Genomic DNA, 21,707 nt, shown 5'->3' with positions numbered 1-21,707 from the left:
AAAAATACAGAAGGACGAATGCAATTAATTTACAATTACATTGTCAGAGCGAACTAAAAACGCAAATAAAAAAAAAGGTGCAAACCAGTCGAAAAACTCATTTGCTTCGTCATTTGTGCGTTAAATTGAAAGGCGTTTGCGCAAATATTTTCAATATTTACGCATAATTTAAGAGAGGGAGTCCCTAAAAACACATTCATACACACACACGCCTGTGGGGCTGGTGTGTCGTATGGGACTATGTGTTTGGATACTTTGAAAATTAAATTCAACCCGAGGCGCTTGCTCGCACAAATATTGATACATTCTAATGGATTTCCTTGCAAACCCAAACACACACACTTGGGCCTCCTCCGCAATCTGATTGGGATTTGGGCTGCCGAAAAGGCAGAGTTCTTCTCTCATTTTGTTGTTTTTTTTTATCGTAGTTAGGCAGCTGCGCCAACAATCGTCCTTGGGAGGCCAACAAACATTTGCCCAATTCACTTGCCCGCCGTCTGCATCTGTAGCTGTATCTTTGTATCTTTTATTTATGTTATTTATCGCATCCTCCCGGCAGTGGCCTTTAAAAGCCTTTAAAACCACCTTCCTCCCGGTTCCTTGAGGCGGGATTCGTGCTTATCAATGGGTAGGAAATGTGGACACGTAAGCCCTCAAAGTGTCCCTTAATTACGGCAGAAGGCAAACGTTAAGCTTGGCTTTAATTCAAATCGCTTTAATTGCTCTACAAATGGCCAGGCCCGAATGGAAGCAAAAGCTGATGCTGAAGCTGGAATGGAAGCTGAATTCCCATTCCGCATTACGAACAATGTGCAAAAGTTGCTAACAAAGCGCCAACTGACGCAGGAACTGGCATCCTGGCACACAGGACACAAGCACACCTGCTCAGGACCGGCATGCAGATGAGCTGCAAGTGCTGCCAACTCTTTTCCTATTGTTAGTCTATTGAAAAAAGCTAGAAATAGATATAAAACCAAGCTAAAAGAACTAATACTACTTAGTATGTATTTAATTAGAAAACCTAGTCTCTCATATAGCTTGTAGATATCCTTGGAAAATAGCTAAAACTTGGCTGCACCGATGAGCGTACTCTTTAGGGTGCCAAGAAAATACCAAGAGGGAAAAAGTTGAAATTGGGAAGTGCATTTGCGGTGAGGCAAGGACTTATGTAGACTCCTCCTTCTTTTGTTCCCCCCTCCGTTGTCTCAGCATCCTCGTCCTTCGTCCTCTTGTCTGTCCAAAGAACCAACAACGACAGCAACTTATGCATATGCCAAGCCACATCCTGTCCGTATCCGTGCGAATGCTAGTGTGCGTTAAGCGCTTACATTGTTATGCCTTCTCGCTGATGCCGTTGTGCTTATTGTTGCTGCTGTCCTGGCCCGGGTTTTAATAACTGTAAGTACGCCACTTCCTGTGACACAAGGATATGTAATTGTTGCACATGCCTGAGCATGCCGCAAGGAAATTACACTTGCAGGCGTAGAGACACACAGCTACAGACAGGATCAATTGCATAATGCCCGGGAAAGGATTGCGTATGGGTATGTAATCGCAATCAAAGGGATAAGCGGATACGTTCAATCAGATTGAACCATGTGGCCTTACAGCTGCTCGGAGAGCTCTTTCATTTAATTCCACGCAGGACTTCTTCACTTTAATGCCGAGCCGAGGCTCATCTTATTCCCAACTCGATTTGCCGGAATGCTATTGAATATTCCACTCAGAGTCGAGTGTCTCTATTCGCCTGGGCCACATGTGTAAATGGTTTTTCCCCCATTATATCCTTTATTCGAGTTTTTGCCGAGGCTCATATCCTCAGCATATTCGCCGCACTCGTTGTTATACCCTTGCAGTTTAAAGGCATATGTATATATCCTTGCAGAGTATTACAATTTTAGTCAGCAGCTTGTTACACATTAAAGGAGTCATCTTTAAACTTTGATTTGTTCAACAAATTGTCATATAAAAATATATATAATATCAACCCAAAGAAAGGTATATCATTTCAGTCAGAAGCTTGTAAAACATTGAAGGAGCCACTTCCGACCCTATAAATCATATATATTCTTGATCAGAATTAAGAGCCGGATCGATCTAGCCATGTTCGGTCAAAATCTATTTCTTTTCAACATTTTCGAAATTTTCAAATTTTTATATTCATTAAAATTGTAAAAAATTGGCAAACTTTGAAATTTTCTAAAATTTTTAATTGAGTATGCAGATTTATTATCCTAATGAAAACTAACATCGGAATGGTTTCCGAATTGAAATTAATACATTTTTGACTTAGCTATGAATAATTTTAAATTTGATTTTTCCAAAAAATGGTCATATAAAATTATCAATTAATATTGATTCAAAATATGTGTATATTTGAAGCTTATTAATGATTGATTTGCAATACGATCCTATAATTCGTTTACAAACTGCAAGGATATATAAGCTTCGGCTTACCAAAGTTAGTTTCCTTTCTTGCTTTTTGTGCTGAAGTTGCCTTTTATGACGCTCAGCATTTTGCCTAATAGAGGTTTTTGTTTGGCTGCATTGCGGTCTGAATGCAAAGCCCACGCCCCCGAGATCGCTAAACTTTTGGTAATTTGCCAACGTATATGGTGCACAGAAAGAAAACGTTGGTTTGGTGTTAATAAATTTCAATTTAAAATCACTACGAACCTTTCAATTATTTTTTAAAAATTCAAAAGAGGGATAAAAGGGAAGAAAAAGAGGCGGAATAGAATAGAATAGAGATTTTAGAAGTCATACACTAATATTTGCTATATTATTATTCTCATTCTTGAGCAGTGTTTGCCTATTTAAGCCCTATTTGAAAACTTTACACTTTATTCGTTTTTGGAATTTGGGGTTACTCCAATGTGCCGAGTGCCTTGGAAATTTGCCTTGCAGCGAGCACATTAACCAACCAAATGTAGAAAAAACAATTAATTGTCTTTCGCTATGCACTCGCTCACTTACGCACACTCACGTACCAAAAAACACACAATGGCAGGACGAAAGAGCACCCACACACTCTCGCACAAAAGGAGAAGCACTCACACAGGCACTCGAAGCACGTAGAGAAGTCGCTGCCGCTGACTTGACTTTATTTTCGACTCTCGCACTCACTTGCTCTCTTGCTCGCGCCAACACTCAGTGCTGTCAGGATACGGGTTTAAAATCATTAAAAAAATGTATTAAAAGGATTTCATAATAGAGGAAATAAATTGAATATTAGAAAGGGTTTCCCCAAAGAAAGTGTTTTGTTGGAATGTCCTTAGAAGCAAACTTGTTTCAATCTAAACAAACAAACATTAAATCAGGGGAAAATGTGTTATTTAAATTGGTTACCAAATTCACACAATCAATTTTCTACAAACTAGGTTTAGAATCAAATATAAATAGATATTTTTATATATTAAAAGAAAAAGTACTCCATAAAGAACATAACCCCAAGATAGTAAAAAAAGATATCCTTAGGATAAAATATCGCTATGTTCATCACTGCAAACTGAGCTCCATGGGTCTACGGATTCGGTTTTAAGGATTTTCTATGCAGGCATTGTCTCAGCTTGGAGGAGGAGATGTGGTGTGGTTGGATTTTGGCGGCGGGGGGGCAGGGAGAGATGACGCGTGGGTGGTGGCACGGATGCTCCAACTTGCACTTAACACAATTTCGTGGCACACAAAAGACTTTCGCTGCGGCACACGGCTCAAGCCCAGCTCAACCACCGAGAGACTCACCGCACCACCTCCAAGCCCCTCTCTTAGTCCAACCCCCATTCAGGCAGCCCACTTTCCTCCTCGGGAGTACAACCCCTGGGGTACCACCTCTCTCCTGAGGGTGAAGAACTTTTTCCATTGCCGCCTTTGTTTTGCCCCATCAAAGCGTGTGGAACGAGCGCGTGCAACGCCTGGGGCGGTGCCACGTGGCATAAATTAATCTTCCCACTAAATTTGGCATCTTCTCTCTCTCTACTCCAATCCTTGCAACCGCTTGTAACTCGCACAGATATTCGGACCTGGTGGCACCAAGTTGGACGAGGATTACGACGATCCACCGGTCACCCTGCTCCGAGGCCCACCGGGACCGCCTGGCACCGCCGGCAAGGATGGACGCGATGGACGGGATGGCAGCAAGGGAGAGCCTGGTGAGCCAGGTGAGCCGGGATCTCTGGGTCCGCGAGGATTGGACGGACTGCCGGGTGAGCCGGGCATCGAGGGGCCGCCAGGATTGCCAGGATACCAGGGTCCTCCCGGCGAGAAGGGCGATCGCGGAGATATTGGCCCGCCTGGACTGATGGGACCGCCGGGTCTACCAGGACCACCAGGATATCCGGGAGTCAAGGGCGACAAGGGTGATCGCGGTGATTCGGTGAGTATACGACTATTACTGTTAAATTAATCCTATCATGAGCACCCTTAACACCCCCTGATTAATCCTTTCAGTACCGCAAGATGCGTCGTCGCCAGGACGATGGAATGTCTGATGCCCCGCACATGCCCACCATTGAATACGTAAGTCAAGCCACCACCTTTGACCCACCAGAAGCCACCCCAGAAGATTAATCCTAACTGATGTGATTTCCCCCCGCAGCTATATGGACCGCCAGGACCGCCGGGACCCATGGGTCCGCCAGGACACACTGGCAGCCAGGGCGAACGCGGTCTGGACGGACGCAAGGGGGATCCGGTAAGAACTGAAGTCCAAGTCAGGACACTAATTCCCCCCCGGATAAGTTTCTACTCATACTCTTTTTCCTATCCTATGTTGCAGGGCGAAAAGGGCCACAAGGGAGATCAGGGACCCATGGGCCTGCCGGTAAGTGGTGGTATCTCCCGCCAAGATTAGCCCATAATCATAATGGAATATAATTGCAGGGTCCAATGGGCATGCGAGGCGAATCGGGACCCTCGGGACCCGCGGGAAAGGCTGGCATACCGGTAAATTTCAATTGAACACAAGGATACCTTTATGTTTGGCTTTTAATTTGCTAACCGCTCCTCACCTTTAGTCGGAATTAATCCTACCCCCCTTTGTTTTTGTGGATCTCGTTACTAAACCTATGACTAACCTAATTGTGTGTTCTCATCTCTCTCTCTCTTTTTACTTGCAACAGGTGTGGGGCGACTACTAATACTAGTTAAATGGCAGTCTCTATTAAATAATAATCAGTCTAAAATGTGACTTCAAAGCTAAGAGAAAATATTCCTAGGCTCACGCACACACACACTCACACCGAAACACTCACACACATGCAAAGTCTTAAAAAACACACTCACAAAAACACACATTTGAGGAAAGGAAAACAAATTTAATCAAAGCAAAACAAATGTTCAAAGTTACGAAGCCGCGCAACGCTTGTCAAATGTGCTCAGTTATCGTCTAAATATATATATATATATATATATTATATGTATATTATATGTATATGTATATCAATTTGTACAAACACGCACCCATGTACAGAAAATCAAATACGAAATAGCAGCATGTCAGTGCCGAGTAAGCAAATCAATTAATTGCACACGGGCAGAGGACAGAAATCAGATATCCGAAATCGAAATCAGAAATCCGAAATCGGAAACCAGTAAACAGAAATTGAAAACCAAAACATCCTCCACCCGCATGAAGAAGAAAAAAATTAATATTCATATCATTTAAAATGCCCCAAGAGTCAAATAAGTATTTATGTATACAAACAAGTAGCGCAAACAAACATATGTCTACAGAGCGTATTTACAAACGTCAATCAATCGAATCAACTAACATTGAACCCACACACACCCTTACACACACCCCCTACACCCACACACACACTCTGACTAGTAAGCCAGCTAACAAATATGCAATGCAAATAATTTAATTGCATTTCATTCGCCGCTGCTCTGTGCGAGGAGCAGGAGCAGGAGCAGGAGCAGGAGCATGAGAAAATGCATAAATCATACGCACCGTGGTACGGGGCAGCAATGGGTCTTGTAGTGTGTTTCCACGAGTGCGAAACTGCACTAATTGATAGATTATGTTCGAACCGAGTTGCTATCATTGGCAATTTGCCTTGATTGCCTTAATTATCCCCATAATCAGATGATCCTTGACTTTCTACTTCCGCTTCAGCTTATGCTCCTGCCCCTGCTCCTGTTTCTGCTCCTGCCGCTGCTTGCATTGTCTTAGGTGCCGTCCATGGGCTTTGTCTGAATATTCGAATAGTACTCGTTCATGCAAAGCATAATTGCCAAAGCTTCAATGTGAAACACAAGAGCCAGTAGCAGACACAGATTTCTACTTAATAAGCGCAGTAAAGTTGTACTTAAGCCAGGAATTGTCCTAATTAATGGATAATTTGAAGACGAAATTGTAAGATATTTTAATTCGAAGCTATCTCAATGTTTGCATCAATATTGTTTAATTATTTCTTCCATACTAAGCGAAATGCATTTCATTCGTATATCCACAAACAAAAGAGCTCTCCCATCCAATTGTGCATATTTTACAGTGTTTAAAAAAGTTAGTTAGGCTAAAGTTACACTATACAAAAGACAGTCACAGTCGTCTTACTCTCCTCCCGAAATGCGAAAAATATCAATAATAAATACATAATCTTACCACGAGTATGTATCCTATTGGTTTCATGGACATCTCAAACAAAGTAACGCAAATAATTCTATTTATACAAGAAATAAAAAAGAATCGAGGGCATAAATTAACATTTTTCAATGCGATGGCTCGAACTAGGCGAGGGACAAGTAAACGGCCTGAAAAATCAAACATAATCAATGCAAATGAAATAATGCCATGGAAATATGATAATAAAAGTATATAGTACTGCCAGTCGACAGCGCATTTCCAAATCCACAGGCCATAAAAATTCAATGGGAATTATTGAATATGCAAATGGGAAATGAAAATGAAAATGGAATGGAATGGAAAATATTTGCAGCTTTAATATTTGCACGAACAGACAACAGCCAGCAGCAAACAGCAAACGGCATCGAAAATCACAAAGAATATGTCAATTTGTTTTCAATTAGATGTGTCTCGTTGTTGTAATAATCCCCAAATGGAAAACAGAATACACAAACAATTTGCATGTCAATTTTCATTTAATCCACTAAATGTCAAGCAACCCAACGTGTACATACGCTGCGATAAAGAATGGAACTTAATCATATAATTAACAATTAATTTTCCTAGCTGTTTTTACCACTCTTCCTCTCTAACTATGTAACTATCTCGACGTGTTTACTTACCATCTTGCTCTCTAATATATATAGATATACTTACTCCTTCACTCACTAACTACGAACTCAGCTCTCTCTCTCTCGATCCATAGGCTAGAATAATGAATTGTGTTTTCGCGATTGAAACTTAAACTTAAACCTTAAACCCCTAATTAACTAACTATAAATGAAAGAGCAAGAGCTAAAAAAGGTATAAGCCCCTAATAAGCCGCTAACCGTAATTGTAAGTGTACATTTGTTAATTACCCCATAAAAAACAAGAAGAGTTTGCAAACGAAATAAAAAATAATATATAATATATATACAAGAATATATATATATATTTACGTGTATTTATGTCTATATACGTGCATATACTAAATGTCGATGTGCGAGTGCATTATGCCATCATCACGAACCCGAATACCATATTTTTATCTGTGCTGCTGCGTGCATTCCAAATGTATAATTCCATATGATTCGATTGAGAAAGTAATAGCATAAAAAATACGTAAATACGTAAAGCGAATCCCCGATAATTGTTTGCCTTTGGCCCCTCCCGAGCATGTGCGAATCGCAGGCGAGCAAGGCAAGGCCACAGAATGACCGATTGTAAAATGATTGCTAAACGAAACTAACATAATTTTCGTATTAATTATGCATTTTCAATAAAGTGATGGTTTTTTACTAAACAACAAACTTAGCGAGTACAAATCGAAGCTCTCATTTTGCGAGGCAGGGTGTATCTACTTCATGCAGCTCTGCTAACCACACGCTTTCCCATTTTCTCTCCGTTCTTTTCTCGCTTTCCCCCACTCGCCGCAGGGACCGCCGGGCTTGGATGGCATGAAGGTACTTCACCGAAAATCCATCGACTGTGAAAATACAGTGGTTGTAATTGATATCTCTTTCTATGTATTCGCAGGGCGCCCAGGGCGAGACAGGACATAAGGGAGAGCGCGGGGATCCGGGTCTGCCGGTAAGCATTTCAAGGACATCTCGGGACATTTTCGTAGAACAGAGCTCTTCTTCAGCTCCTCCATGTGGTTGCTAATTTTAAATAATCTATGTATTCTCTCTATTGTTTTTACCTCTCTCTCCCTCTCTCCTCTCTGTATTTTTCTATGTTTGCATGCGAATCTCCTTTATGTTGGCGTCGCTCACTACCCAATGCACCTGTCTGAAATGTCCTTAAACACACCTTTAAATCCCCTCAAACACCCCCTCAAAACAAACCCGAAAAATACACCTGCACAGGGCACCGATGGCATTCCTGGGCAGGAGGGTCCGCGCGGGGAGCAGGGCTCCAGAGGGGACGCCGGTCCGCCCGGCAAACGGGGACGCAAAGGAGATCGCGGCGACAAGGGCGAGCAGGGCGTGCCCGGCCTAGACGCCCCCTGTCCCCTCGGCGCCGACGGGCTGCCGCTGCCCGGCTGTGGATGGCGGCCGCCAAAGGTTAGCATGCGTTATACGTCGTACTACCATAAAATACAAGCTATCCAACAGAACCTATCCCGTCCTGCACAGAAAGAAATATAGGAGATAAGTCCGAATCTTATAGCTTGAAAATACAAAAGTATCTTTAAACCATAAAGGGAAGCCGAATTTGTTCGAAAAATCTAAATTTAAAAAACTCATAACTCAGCCAAAAAAGCATTAATTTAAAACAGAAACCATTCCTAGGTTAGTTGTTATTAGAATAATAAATCTACATACTCCATTTTAAATTTTAGAAAATAGAAATAGAAAAATTTGCCAATTTTTGACAATTTTAATAATGCAACCCCTTACAAAATTTTGTAAATTTTGGAAAATTCTGAAAAAAACTGTATTTTGACCAAACAAAGTTAGATCGACTCGGCTGTTAATTCTGATCAATAATATATATGATTTATAGGGTCGGAAATGACTCCTTCACAAACTAAAAGCTTCTGACTGAAATTATAATACCCTGGAAGTGTATAAAAAAAGAGTGTTTCAACTAGTGCTCAAGTTCCGGATCATATCATAATTATTCATAAACTATATAAGTTTTGTCTCATCTCCTGATTTCTCTCTGTGCCCAACCCCCAATTGGCTGACGGAAAGTTGATCATTGGTATTTTGCATGAGCCACTCCTGGCATCCTCCGTAATCTACAAAGTAGTGGTAGTATTTTCTTCTTGTTGCTGTTGTTGTCCAACTTGGCTAACTAACTTTTGCTTTTGCACACTCAAACACACTAACACACTACAAAACCGGCAAAAACGCACACACTGTCGCTATCGCGAACACCTTGCCTTACACAGGAGCCAATCATCTCGACACCCGTGCATAAGGACTACTTGCCCGATGTAACGCAGCCGGAGAGCAACGCCAGCGATTACGAGCAGGAGGAGGAGGACGAGGACGAGCAGGCGGAGGATAATGAAAACGAATATGATGAATATCCGGATCATTTGCATAACAATGAGTGAAAAGGAGGCAGGCAGCCAGCAAATGCCGGCAAACGGCAAATGGCAAATGGCAAACAAAACACAAACACATAAACCAAAGCAAACAGACCCGTTCCAGGACACTGACACACAGACACACTCTTACACTTTAACCCCACGCACCAAGGCCAAGGCCCTGCAAAGGCACACCGACACGGGCGACTAGTTAAGCATTTCCGATTTCCGCTGCGAGTCCTGGATCTGTTTCGCTCTGTTGACATTTGCAATTAGCGTTAACAAATGCCAAGTGGCTGCCGCTTCTGCTGCTGCTGCTGCTCCTAACGGTTCACCAAAGTAGATGCTATTAGCATACTCCATTTCTATCTCTATCCCTGTCCCTAACGCTTTCCACTCACCCACTCACTTGCTCACAGAATTATCCTTTACACACTCGCGTACACACACTCACACTGCTAGGCTCATGCTGGCTTAGCTTCTTGGTGATGGGTCCTCCCGACTGCCTCCTCTCCCTTTTGAGTTTTCTCATCCAACAACTGCGGCCGTTCCCGGCTGAACTTCTGTCTCGCCTTTCGCAGGAAACCTGGCAGGCCTGGCTCAAGGACGAGCTGAATGCGCTGCAGCATCCGCGGCCAAAAAACTAATTAGCGCCCCCTCAACGGATGCGAAGAAGGCGTGGTCCCGCACTATCCCGACGAACCTAAGCGCTTTGGTCTTAATTTTAGTAACTTGTTATTGTTAAACTTAGACATCGACACAGCCCCGTACGTAGCAAGTAACTACTAGCTACGCTCGGCCCTCAGAATCCCACACATCGCATGGAGACACAATCATAAACACTGTATAATCCACCAACTACTGTATCTGTATCTGCATCTGTGCCAAATTGCTCCAGGTTGCCACCAGGATCCCCGAAGTCGCAACATTTAATTTTAGTTTTAATTTACCATTAATATATATAAATTGTATCTACTACAGCTATTTCTACAGCAGTTTCGAATACCATAAGCTAAAGAAGAACCCCAACTATTTTTTACAAGAGAGAAACTATTTAAAAAACAAAAACTTAAAAATAAAAGTGAACAAAAAGTATTCTACTGTGAGTTTTACTGGGATGGCAAAGCAAGTAGCTTAGTTAAAAAAGATACAAAATTAGGAGCGAATATTCAAAATAAAAACCTGAGATTTAGTGTTGAATGACAAATATTCATTATTCCTTCAGTAGTTTGAAATGTTTAACATATTTGTGCACAATATCCTTGACGTAGGGTTTAAGGGCAATGCAGGTTGGAATATTCTCGGGCTGTTCAATCCATAACTTGTGCTTAATCTCGTGCTCCTTCAACTTCTCGCTGAGTTTTACCAGAGCAGCCTCATCTTTGGCCTGAAAATAAAATGTATTTAAATAAATCGAATGTTAAATGGATTTATTGGAGACTTACCTCCAGGACAACTTTGTGCATATTGTCCAGATCCTTTAAATACGAAATCGTATCTGTATCCTCCGAATTCAAATGCATAACGGCGGCGGTGGCGTGGCAACATTGCGCGATGACAGCGCCCATGGGCCAATTGAGCGCAGAACGTAAATCGCTGCGCACAACAATATATTGCACAATATTGCTCATAACAGGGCTCTATTTATTCGTTAAGTTTTATTTATTATTAAAAATTCACGGTGAAATGCCGGCAAATACCGAAACGTGAACAGCTGTTTTCTAGGCTTGTCACCTATTTTAAAGAGAGTGCTGCCTTATCGATTTTATAACCGGTTGACGAGGAGAAGCTGAATGCTACGAAAAGACATTCCTTACGCTTTCATCTGGCAACTCTGGATTCGGCGCATAAATTAATTTATTTCATTGCCGCATCAGATAATAAACAGCCTCTGGCTAACACCGGCTTTTTTAGCGTCCTATCACCCCAACAGACTTCAAATATTCAACGTATTTTGATCGATATTGTTAATAACAACTTCTACTACAAGTTTACTTGCATGTATGTATTTCATGTATTTTTCTATAGCCTACTTTCGGGCTGTTTCATATTTAAAAATTATGCTTATTCTTAGCATACTTTTAGGCAGATCAAAATGTCCTCTATCTGCTGCCTTAGGTTCGCCTGGTCACTAATATCGAAAAGTTTCTAAAATTGTTCTCCAAATGTCAAGTAAATATTTAAATGTAAATACCCATTTGGGGGTGTCATAATTTCAGTCTTGAGTATGCAACGCAGAAAATGAGTATGCAGGTTAATAAACCCAATAAAAACTATTATAGGAAAGTTTTCCGAATTAAAATTAATGCATTTTAAGCGCAGTTATGACCATTTAAGCCTTTGCTTTGTCACATAAAATTGTTGTAAGTATTTCAATTTAAATACCGATTTAATAATTTCAATCGGAAGCTTAAAACCAAATGAAGGACTCATTTCCGACCCCATAAATCATATATATTATTGTTCAGAGTGAACAGCAGAATCGATCTAGCCATGTCTAGTGGAAAAGTAAATGTTTGCATTTTTTTCGAAATTTGAAAAAAAGATAAGGGGTTACATCATTAAAATTTGCTAAATTCGACAAAAAAATGAATTTTTAAAATTTTAAAACGCAGTATGCAGATTTGTTAGCGATATAAAAACTTGCACAGAACAGTTTTCCGAATTGAAATTAATGCATTTTTCGCTTAGTTATGATGTTTGCAAAACACTGAATTTTTACAAAAATTGCATGTTTTTATACCTTTTTTCTGGTTATTAAAATTTTAGTCCGAAACTTTTAACAGCATCAACAAACGCAGTATGTAGATTTGTTAGTGCTACAAAAACTAGCACAGAACAGTTTTCCGAATTGAAATTAACGCATTTTTGGCTTAGTTATGATGTTTCAAAACAATGAATTTTTTAAATAATTGCCTGTTTTTATACCTTTTTGCTGGGTATTAGTATTAATCGGAAGCTCATAACACAATGAAGGACTCATTTCCGACCCCATAAATCATATATATTATTGTTCAGAGTGAACAGCAGAATCGATCTAGCCATGTCTAGTGGAAAAGTAAATGTTTGCATTTTTTTCGAAATTTGAAAAAAAGATAAGGGGTTACATCATTAAAATTTGCTAAATTCGACAAAAAAATGAATTTTTAAAATTTTAAAACGCAGTATGCAGATTTGTTAGCGATATAAAAACTTAGCACAGAACAGCTTTCCAAATTGAAATTAACGCATTTTTCGCTTAGTTATGATGTTTGCAAAACACTGAATTTTTACAAAAATTGCATGTTTTTATACCTTTTTTCTGGTTATTATAATTTTAGTCCGAAACTTTAAACAGCATCAACAAACGCAGTATGTAGATTTGTTAGTGCTACAAAAACTAGCACAGAACAGTTTTCCGAATTGAAATTAACGCATTTTTGGCTTAGTTATGATGTTTGCAAAACAATGCATTTTTTAAATAATTGCCTGTTTTTATACCTTTTTGCTGGGTATTAGTATTAATCGGAAGCTCATAACACAATGAAGGAATCATTTCCGACCCTATAAATCATATATATTATTGTTCAGAATGAACAGCAGAATCGATCTAGCCATGTCTAGTGGAAAAATAAATGTTTGCATTTTTTTCGAAATTTGAAAAAAAGATAAGGGGTTACATCATTAAAATTTGCTAAATTCGACAAAAAATTGAATTTTTTAAATTTTAAAACGCAGTATGCAGATTTGTTAGCGATATAAAAATTAGCACAGAACAGCTTTCCAAATTGAAATGAACGCATTTTTAGCTTAGTTATGATGTTTGCAAAACACTGAATTTTTACAAAAAATGCTAGTTTTTATACCTTTTTTCTGGTTATTATAATTTTAGTCCGAAACTTTAAACAGCATCAACAAACGCAGTATGTAGATTTGTTAGTGCTACAAAAACTAGCACAGAACAGTTTTCCGAATTGAAATTAACGCATTTTTGGCTTAGTTATGATGTTTGCAAAACAATGAATTTTTTAAATAATTGCCTGTTTTTATACCTTTTTGCTGGGTATTAGTATTAATCGGAAGCTCATAACACAATGAAGGAATCATTTCCGACCCTATAAATCATATATATTATTGTTCAGAATGAACAGCAGAATCGATCTAGCCATGTCTAGTGGAAAAATAAATGTTTGCATTTTTTTCGAAATTTGAAAAAAAGATAAGGGGTTACATCATTAAAATTTGCTAAATTCGACAAAAAATTGAATTTTTTAAATTTTAAAACGCAGTATGCAGATTTGTTAGCGATATAAAAATTAGCACAGAACAGCTTTCCAAATTGAAATGAACGCATTTTTAGCTTAGTTATGATGTTTGCAAAACACTGAATTTTTACAAAAAATGCTAGTTTTTATACCTTTTTTCTGGTTATTATAATTTTAGTCCGAAACTTTAAACAGCATCAACAAACGCAGTATGTAGATTTGTTAGTGCTACAAAAACTAGCACAGAACAGTTTTCCGAATTGAAATTAACGCATTTTTGGCTTAGTTATGATGTTTGCAAAACAATGAATTTTTTAAATAATTGCCTGTTTTTATACCTTTTTGCTGGGTATTAGTATTAATCGGAAGCTCATAACACAATGAAGGAATCATTTCCGACCCTATAAATCATATATATTATTGTTCAGAATGAACAGCAGAATCGATCTAGCCATGTCTAGTGGAAAAATAAATGTTTGCATTTTTTTCGAAATTTGAAAAAAAGATAAGGGGTTACATCATTAAAATTTGCTAAATTCGACAAAAAATTGAATTTTTTAAATTTTAAAACGCAGTATGCAGATTTGTTAGCGATATAAAAATTAGCACAGAACAGCTTTCCAAATTGAAATGAACGCATTTTTAGCTTAGTTATGATGTTTGCAAAACACTGAATTTTTACAAAAAATGCTAGTTTTTATACCTTTTTTCTGGTTATTATAATTTTAGTCCGAAACTTTAAACAGCATCAACAAACGCAGTATGTAGATTTGTTAGTGCTACAAAAACTAGCACAGAACAGTTTTCCGAATTGAAATTAACGCATTTTTGGCTTAGTTATGATGTTTGCAAAACAATGAATTTTTTAAATAATTGCCTGTTTTTATACCTTTTTGCTGGGTATTAGTATTAATCGGAAGCTCATAACACAATGAAGGAATCATTTCCGACCCTATAAATCATATATATTATTGTTCAGAATGAACAGCAGAATCGATCTAGCCATGTCTAGTGGAAAAATAAATGTTTGCATTTTTTTCGAAATTTGAAAAAAAGATAAGGGGTTACATCATTAAAATTTGCTAAATTCGACAAAAAATTGAATTTTTTAAATTTTAAAACGCAGTATGCAGATTTGTTAGCGATATAAAAATTAGCACAGAACAGCTTTCCAAATTGAAATGAACGCATTTTTAGCTTAGTTATGATGTTTGCAAAACACTGAATTTTTACAAAAAATGCTAGTTTTTATACCTTTTTTCTGGTTATTATAATTTTAGTCCGAAACTTTAAACAGCATCAACAAACGCAGTATGTAGATTTGTTAGTGCTACAAAAACTAGCACAGAACAGTTTTCCGAATTGAAATTAACGCATTTTTGGCTTAGTTATGATGTTTGCAAAACAATGAATTTTTTAAATAATTGCCTGTTTTTATACCTTTTTGCTGGGTATTAGTATTAATCGGAAGCTCATAACACAATGAAGGAATCATTTCCGACCCTATAAATCATATATATTATTGTTCAGAATGAACAGCAGAATCGATCTAGCCATGTCTAGTGGAAAAATAAATGTTTGCATTTTTTTCGAAATTTGAAAAAAAGATAAGGGGTTACATCATTAAAATTTGCTAAATTCGACAAAAAATTGAATTTTTTAAATTTTAAAACGCAGTATGCAGATTTGTTAGCGATATAAAAATTAGCACAGAACAGCTTTCCAAATTGAAATGAACGCATTTTTAGCTTAGTTATGATGTTTGCAAAACACTGAATTTTTACAAAAAATGCTAGTTTTTATACCTTTTTTCTGGTTATTATAATTTTAGTCCGAAACTTTAAACAGCATCAACAAACGCAGTATGTAGATTTGTTAGTGCTACAAAAACTAGCACAGAACAGTTTTCCGAATTGAAATTAACGCATTTTTGGCTTAGTTATGATGTTTGCAAAACAATGAATTTTTTAAATAATTGCCTGTTTTTATACCTTTTTGCTGGGTATTAGTATTAATCGGAAGCTCATAACACAATGAAGGAATCATTTCCGACCCTATAAATCATATATATTATTGTTCAGAATGAACAGCAGAATCGATCTAGCCATGTCTAGTGGAAAAATAAATGTTTGCATTTTTTTCGAAATTTGAAAAAAAGATAAGGGGTTACATCATTAAAATTTGCTAAATTCGACAAAAAATTGAATTGTTTAAATTTTAAAACGCAGTATGCAGATTTGTTAGCGATATAAAAATTAGCACAGAACAGCTTTCCAAATTGAAATGAACGCATTTTTAGCTTAGTTATGATGTTTGCAAAACACTGAATTTTTACAAAAAATGCTAGTTTTTATACCTTTTTTCTGGTTATTATAATTTTAGTCCGAAACTTTAAACAGCATCAACAAACGCAGTATGTAGATTTGTTAGTGCTACAAAAACTAGCACTGAACAGTTTTCCGAATTGAAATTAACGCATTTTTGGCTTAGTTATGATGTTTGCAAAACAATGAATTTTTTAAATAATTGCCTGTTTTTATACCTTTTTGCTGGGTATTAGTATTAATCGGAAGCTCATAACACAATGAAGGAATCATTTCCGACCCTATAAATCATACACATTATTGTTCAGAATGAACAGCAGAATCGATCTAGCCATGTCTAGTGGAAAAATAAATGTTTGCATTTTTTTCGAAATTTGAAAAAAAGATAAGGGGTTACATCATTAAAATTTGCTAAATTCGACAAAAAATTGAATTTTTTAAATTTTAAAACGCAGTATGCAGATTTGTTAGCGATATAAAAATTAGCACAGAACAGCTTTCCAAATTGAAATGAACGCATTTTTAGCTTAGTTATGATGTTTGCAAAACACTGAATTTTTACAAAAAATGCTAGTTTTTATACCTTTTTTCTGGTTATTATAATTTTAGTCCGAAACTTTAAACAGCATCAACAAACGCAGTATGTAGATTTGTTAGTGCTACAAAAACTAGCACAGAACAGTTTTCCGAATTGAAATTAACGCATTTTTGGCTTAGTTATGATGTTTGCAAAACAATGAATTTTTTAAATAATTGCCTGTTTTTATACCTTTTTGCTGGGTATTAGTATTAATCGGAAGCTCATAACACAATGAAGGAATCATTTCCGACCCTATAAATCATACACATTATTGTTCAGAATGAACAGCAGAATCGATCTAGCCATGTCTAGTGGAAAAATAAATGTTTGCATTTTTTTCGAAATTTGAAAAAAAGATAAGGGGTTACATCATTAAAATTTGCTAAATTCGACAAAAAATTGAATTTTTTAAATTTTAAAACGCAGTATGCAGATTTGTTAGCGATATAAAAATTAGCACAGAACAGCTTTCCAAATTGAAATGAACGCATTTTTAGCTTAGTTATGATGTTTGCAAAACACTGAATTTTTACAAAAAATGCTAGTTTTTATACCTTTTTTCTGGTTATTATAATTTTAGTCCGAAACTTTAAACAGCATCAACAAACGCAGTATGTAGATTTGTTAGTGCTACAAAAACTAGCACAGAACAGTTTTCCGAATTGAAATTAACGCATTTTTGGCTTAGTTATGATGTTTGCAAAACAATGAATTTTTTAAATAATTGCCTGTTTTTATACCTTTTTGCTGGGTATTAGTATTAATCGGAAGCTCATAACACAATGAAGGAATCATTTCCGACCCTATAAATCATATACATTATTGTTCAGAATGAACAGCAGAATCGATCTAGCCATGTCTAGTGGAAAAATAAATGTTTGCATTTTTTTCGAAATTTGAAAAAAAGATAAGGGGTTACATCATTAAAATTTGCTAAATTCGACAAAAAATTGAATTTTTTAAATTTTAAAACGCAGTATGCAGATTTGTTAGCGATATAAAAATTAGCACAGAACAGCTTTCCAAATTGAAATGAACGCATTTTTAGCTTAGTTATGATGTTTGCAAAACACTGAATTTTTACAAAAAATGCTAGTTTTTATACCTTTTTTCTGGTTATTATAATTTTAGTCCGAAACTTTAAACAGCATCAACAAACGCAGTATGTAGATTTGTTAGTGCTACAAAAACTAGCACAGAACAGTTTTCCGAATTGAAATTAACGCATTTTTGGCTTAGTTATGATGTTTGCAAAACAATGAATTTTTTAAATAATTGCCTGTTTTTATACCTTTTTGCTGGGTATTAGTATTAATCGGAAGCTCATAACACAATGAAGGAATCATTTCCGACCCTATAAATCATATATATTATTGTTCAGAATGAACAGCAGAATCGATCTAGCCATGTCTAGTGGAAAAATAAATGTTTGCATTTTTTTCGAAATTTGAAAAAAGTAAGGGTTACATCATTAAAATTTGCTAAATTCGACAAAAAATTGAATTTTTTAAATTTTAAAACGCAGTATGCAGATTTGTTAGCGATATAAAAATTAGCACAGAACAGCTTTCCAAATTGAAATGAACGCATTTTTAGCTTAGTTATGATGTTTGCAAAACACTGAATTTTTACAAAAAATGCTAGTTTTTATACCTTTTTTCTGGTTATTATAATTTTAGTCCGAAACTTTAAACAGCATCAACAAACGCAGTATGTAGATTTGTTAGTGCTACAAAAACTAGCACAGAACAGTTTTCCGAATTGAAATTAACGCATTTTTGGCTTAGTTATGATGTTTGCAAAACAATGAATTTTTTAAATAATTGCCTGTTTTTATACCTTTTTGCTGGGTATTAGTATTAATCGGAAGCTCATAACACAATGAAGGAATCATTTCCGACCCTATAAATCATATATATTATTGTTCAGAATGAACAGCAGAATCGATCTAGCCATGTCTAGTGGAAAAATAAATGTTTGCATTTTTTTCGAAATTTGAAAAAAAGATAAGGGGTTACATCATTAAAATTTGCTAAATTCGACAAAAAATTGAATTTTTTAAATTTTAAAACGCAGTATGCAGATTTGTTAGCGATATAAAAATTAGCACAGAACAGCTTTCCAAATTGAAATGAACGCATTTTTAGCTTAGTTATGATGTTTGCAAAACACTGAATTTTTACAAAAAATGCTAGTTTTTATACCTTTTTTCTGGTTATTATAATTTTAGTCCGAAACTTTAAACAGCATCAACAAACGCAGTATGTAGATTTGTTAGTGCTACAAAAACTAGCACAGAACAGTTTTCCGAATTGAAATTAACGCATTTTTGGCTTAGTTATGATGTTTGCAAAACAATGAATTTTTTAAATAATTGCCTGTTTTTATACCTTTTTGCTGGGTATTAGTATTAATCGGAAGCTCATAACACAATGAAGGAATCATTTCCGACCCTATAAATCATACACATTATTGTTCAGAATGAACAGCAGAATCGATCTAGCCATGTCTAGTGGAAAAATAAATGTTTGCATTTTTTTCGAAATTTGAAAAAAAGATAAGGGGTTACATCATTAAAATTTGCTAAATTCGACAAAAAATTGAATTTTTTAAATTTTAAAACGCAGTATGCAGATTTGTTAGCGATATAAAAATTAGCACAGAACAGCTTTCCAAATTGAAATGAACGCATTTTTAGCTTAGTTATGATGTTTGCAAAACACTGAATTTTTACAAAAAATGCTAGTTTTTATACCTTTTTTCTGGTTATTATAATTTTAGTCCGAAACTTTAAACAGCATCAACAAGCGCAGTATGTAGATTTGTTAGTGCTACAAAAACTAGCACAGAACAGTTTTCCGAATTGAAATTAACGCATTTTTGGCTTAGTTATGATGTTTGCAAAACACTGAATTTTTACAAAAAATGCTAGTTTTTATACCTTTTTTGTGGTTATTATAATTTTAGCCCGAAACTTTAAACAGCATCAACAAACGCAGTATGTAGATTTGTTAGTGCTACAAAAACTAGCACAGAACAGTTTTCCGAATTGAAATTAACGCATTTTTGGCTTAGTTATGATGTTTGCAAAACAATGAATTTTTTAAATAATTGCCTGTTTTTATACCTTTTTGCTGGGTATTAGTATTAATCGGAAGCTCATAACACAATGAAGGAATCATTTCCGACCCTATAAATCATATATATTATTGTTCAGAATGAACAGCAGAATCGATCTAGCCATGTCTAGTGGAAAAATAAATGTTTGCATTTTTTTCGAAATTTGAAAAAAAGATAAGGGGTTACATCATTAAAATTTGCTAAATTCGACAAAAAATTGAATTTTTTAAATTTTAAAACGCAGTATGCAGATTTGTTAGCGATATAAAAATTAGCACAGAACAGCTTTCCAAATTGAAATGAACGCATTTTTAGCTTAGTTATGATGTTTGCAAAACACTGAATTTTTACAAAAAATGCTAGTTTTTATACCTTTTTTCTGGTTATTATAATTTTAGTCCGAAACTTTAAACAGCATCAACAAACGCAGTATGTAGATTTGTTAGTGCTACAAAAACTAGCACAGAACAGTTTTCCGAATTGAAATTAACGCATTTTTGGCTTAGTTATGATGTTTGCAAAACAATGAATTTTTTAAATAATTGCCTGTTTTTATACCTTTTTGCTGGGTATTAGTATTAATCGGAAGCTCATAACACAATGAAGGAATCATTTCCGACCCTATAAATCATATATATTATTGTTCAGAATGAACAGCAGAATCGATCTAGCCATGTCTAGTGGAAAAATAAATGTTTGCATTTTTTTCGAAATTTGAAAAAAAGATAAGGGGTTACATCATTAAAATTTGCTAAATTCGACAAAAAATTGAATTTTTTAAATTTTAAAACGCAGTATGCAGATTTGTTAGCGATATAAAAATTAGCACAGAACAGCTTTCCAAATTGAAATGAACGCATTTTTAGCTTAGTTATGATGTTTGCAAAACACTGAATTTTTACAAAAAATGCTAGTTTTTATACCTTTTTTCTGGTTATTATAATTTTAGTCCGAAACTTTAAACAGCATCAACAAACGCAGTATGTAGATTTGTTAGTGCTACAAAAACTAGCACAGAACAGTTTTCCGAATTGAAATTAACGCATTTTTGGCTTAGTTATGATGTTTGCAAAACAATGAATTTTTTAAATAATTGCCTGTTTTTATACCTTTTTGCTGGGTATTAGTATTAATCGGAAGCTCATAACACAATGAAGGAATCATTTCCGACCCTATAAATCATATATATTATTGTTCAGAATGAACAGCAGAATCGATCTAGCCATGTCTAGTGGAAAAATAAATGTTTGCATTTTTTTCGAAATTTGAAAAAAAGATAAGGGGTTACATCATTAAAATTTGCTAAATTCGAGAAAAAATTGAATTTTTTAAATTTTAAAACGCAGTTTGTAGATTTGTTAGCGATATAAAAATTAGCACAGAACAGCTTTCCAAATTGAATTGAACGCATTTTTAGCTTAGTTATGATGTTTGCAAAACACAGAAGTTTTACAAAAAATGCTAGTTTTAATACCTTTTTTCTGGTTATTATAATTTTAGTCCGAAACTTTAAACAGCATCAACAAGCGCAGTATGTAGATTTGTTAGTGCTACAAAAACTAGCACAGAACAGTTTTCCGAATTGAAATTAACGCATTTTTGGCTTAGTTATGATGTTTGCAAAACACTGAATTTTTACAAAAAAATGCTAGTTTTTATACCTTTTTTGTGGTTATTATAATTTTAGCCCGAAACTTTAAACAGCATCAACAAACGCAGTATGTAGATTTGTTAGTGCTACAAAAACTAGCACAGAACAGTTTTCCGAATTGAAATTAACGCATTTTTGGCT

General features: G+C 35.9%; 2 protein-coding genes across 19 annotated transcripts in view; one reads left to right on the top strand and one right to left on the bottom strand.

Moving 5' to 3' along the window:
* Positions 1-10,742, top strand: part of LOC110189210 (collagen alpha chain CG42342) — a 77,211-nt gene extending 66,469 nt beyond the window's left edge. For 3 of the 18 annotated variants that reach the window (XM_020959210.2, XM_020959202.2, XM_020959185.2), the window contains 9 exons: positions 4,010-4,372; positions 4,447-4,515; positions 4,595-4,690; positions 4,775-4,819; positions 4,879-4,941; positions 8,044-8,070; positions 8,144-8,197; positions 8,476-8,673; positions 9,507-10,742. In XM_020959210.2, coding sequence (XP_020814869.2) covers positions 4,010-4,372; positions 4,447-4,515; positions 4,595-4,690; positions 4,775-4,819; positions 4,879-4,941; positions 8,044-8,070; positions 8,144-8,197; positions 8,476-8,673; positions 9,507-9,674 — 1,083 coding nt within the window. In that variant the 3' untranslated portion in view covers positions 9,675-10,742. Of the gene's footprint in view, positions 1-4,009; positions 4,373-4,446; positions 4,516-4,594; positions 4,691-4,774; positions 4,820-4,878; positions 4,942-5,117; positions 7,918-8,043; positions 8,071-8,143; positions 8,198-8,475; positions 8,674-9,506 lie in introns of those variants that run through there. The other 15 variants (XM_020959272.2, XM_020959264.2, XM_020959254.2 and 12 more) reach the window with 7 other exon arrangements.
* Positions 10,741-11,400, bottom strand: LOC110189299 (putative peptidyl-tRNA hydrolase PTRHD1). Its single transcript, XM_020959333.2, has 2 exons — positions 11,093-11,400; positions 10,741-11,034 (listed from the first exon to the last, which is right to left on the bottom strand). Exons 1-2 carry the CDS (start codon positions 11,276-11,278, stop codon positions 10,861-10,863), a joined length of 360 nt encoding a protein of 119 aa, XP_020814992.2. The 5' UTR covers positions 11,279-11,400; the 3' UTR covers positions 10,741-10,860.
* Positions 11,401-21,707: the final 10,307 nt, after the last annotated feature.

Source organism: Drosophila serrata, unplaced genomic scaffold, assembly GCF_035046125.1.
Source record: "Drosophila serrata isolate PLE 108 unplaced genomic scaffold, ASM3504612v1 contig_382, whole genome shotgun sequence".
In the NCBI taxonomy this organism is placed as follows: domain Eukaryota; kingdom Metazoa; phylum Arthropoda; class Insecta; order Diptera; family Drosophilidae; genus Drosophila; species Drosophila serrata.
Note: the sequence above shows the minus strand (reverse complement) of the source record. Positions and strands in the feature narration are given on the sequence as shown.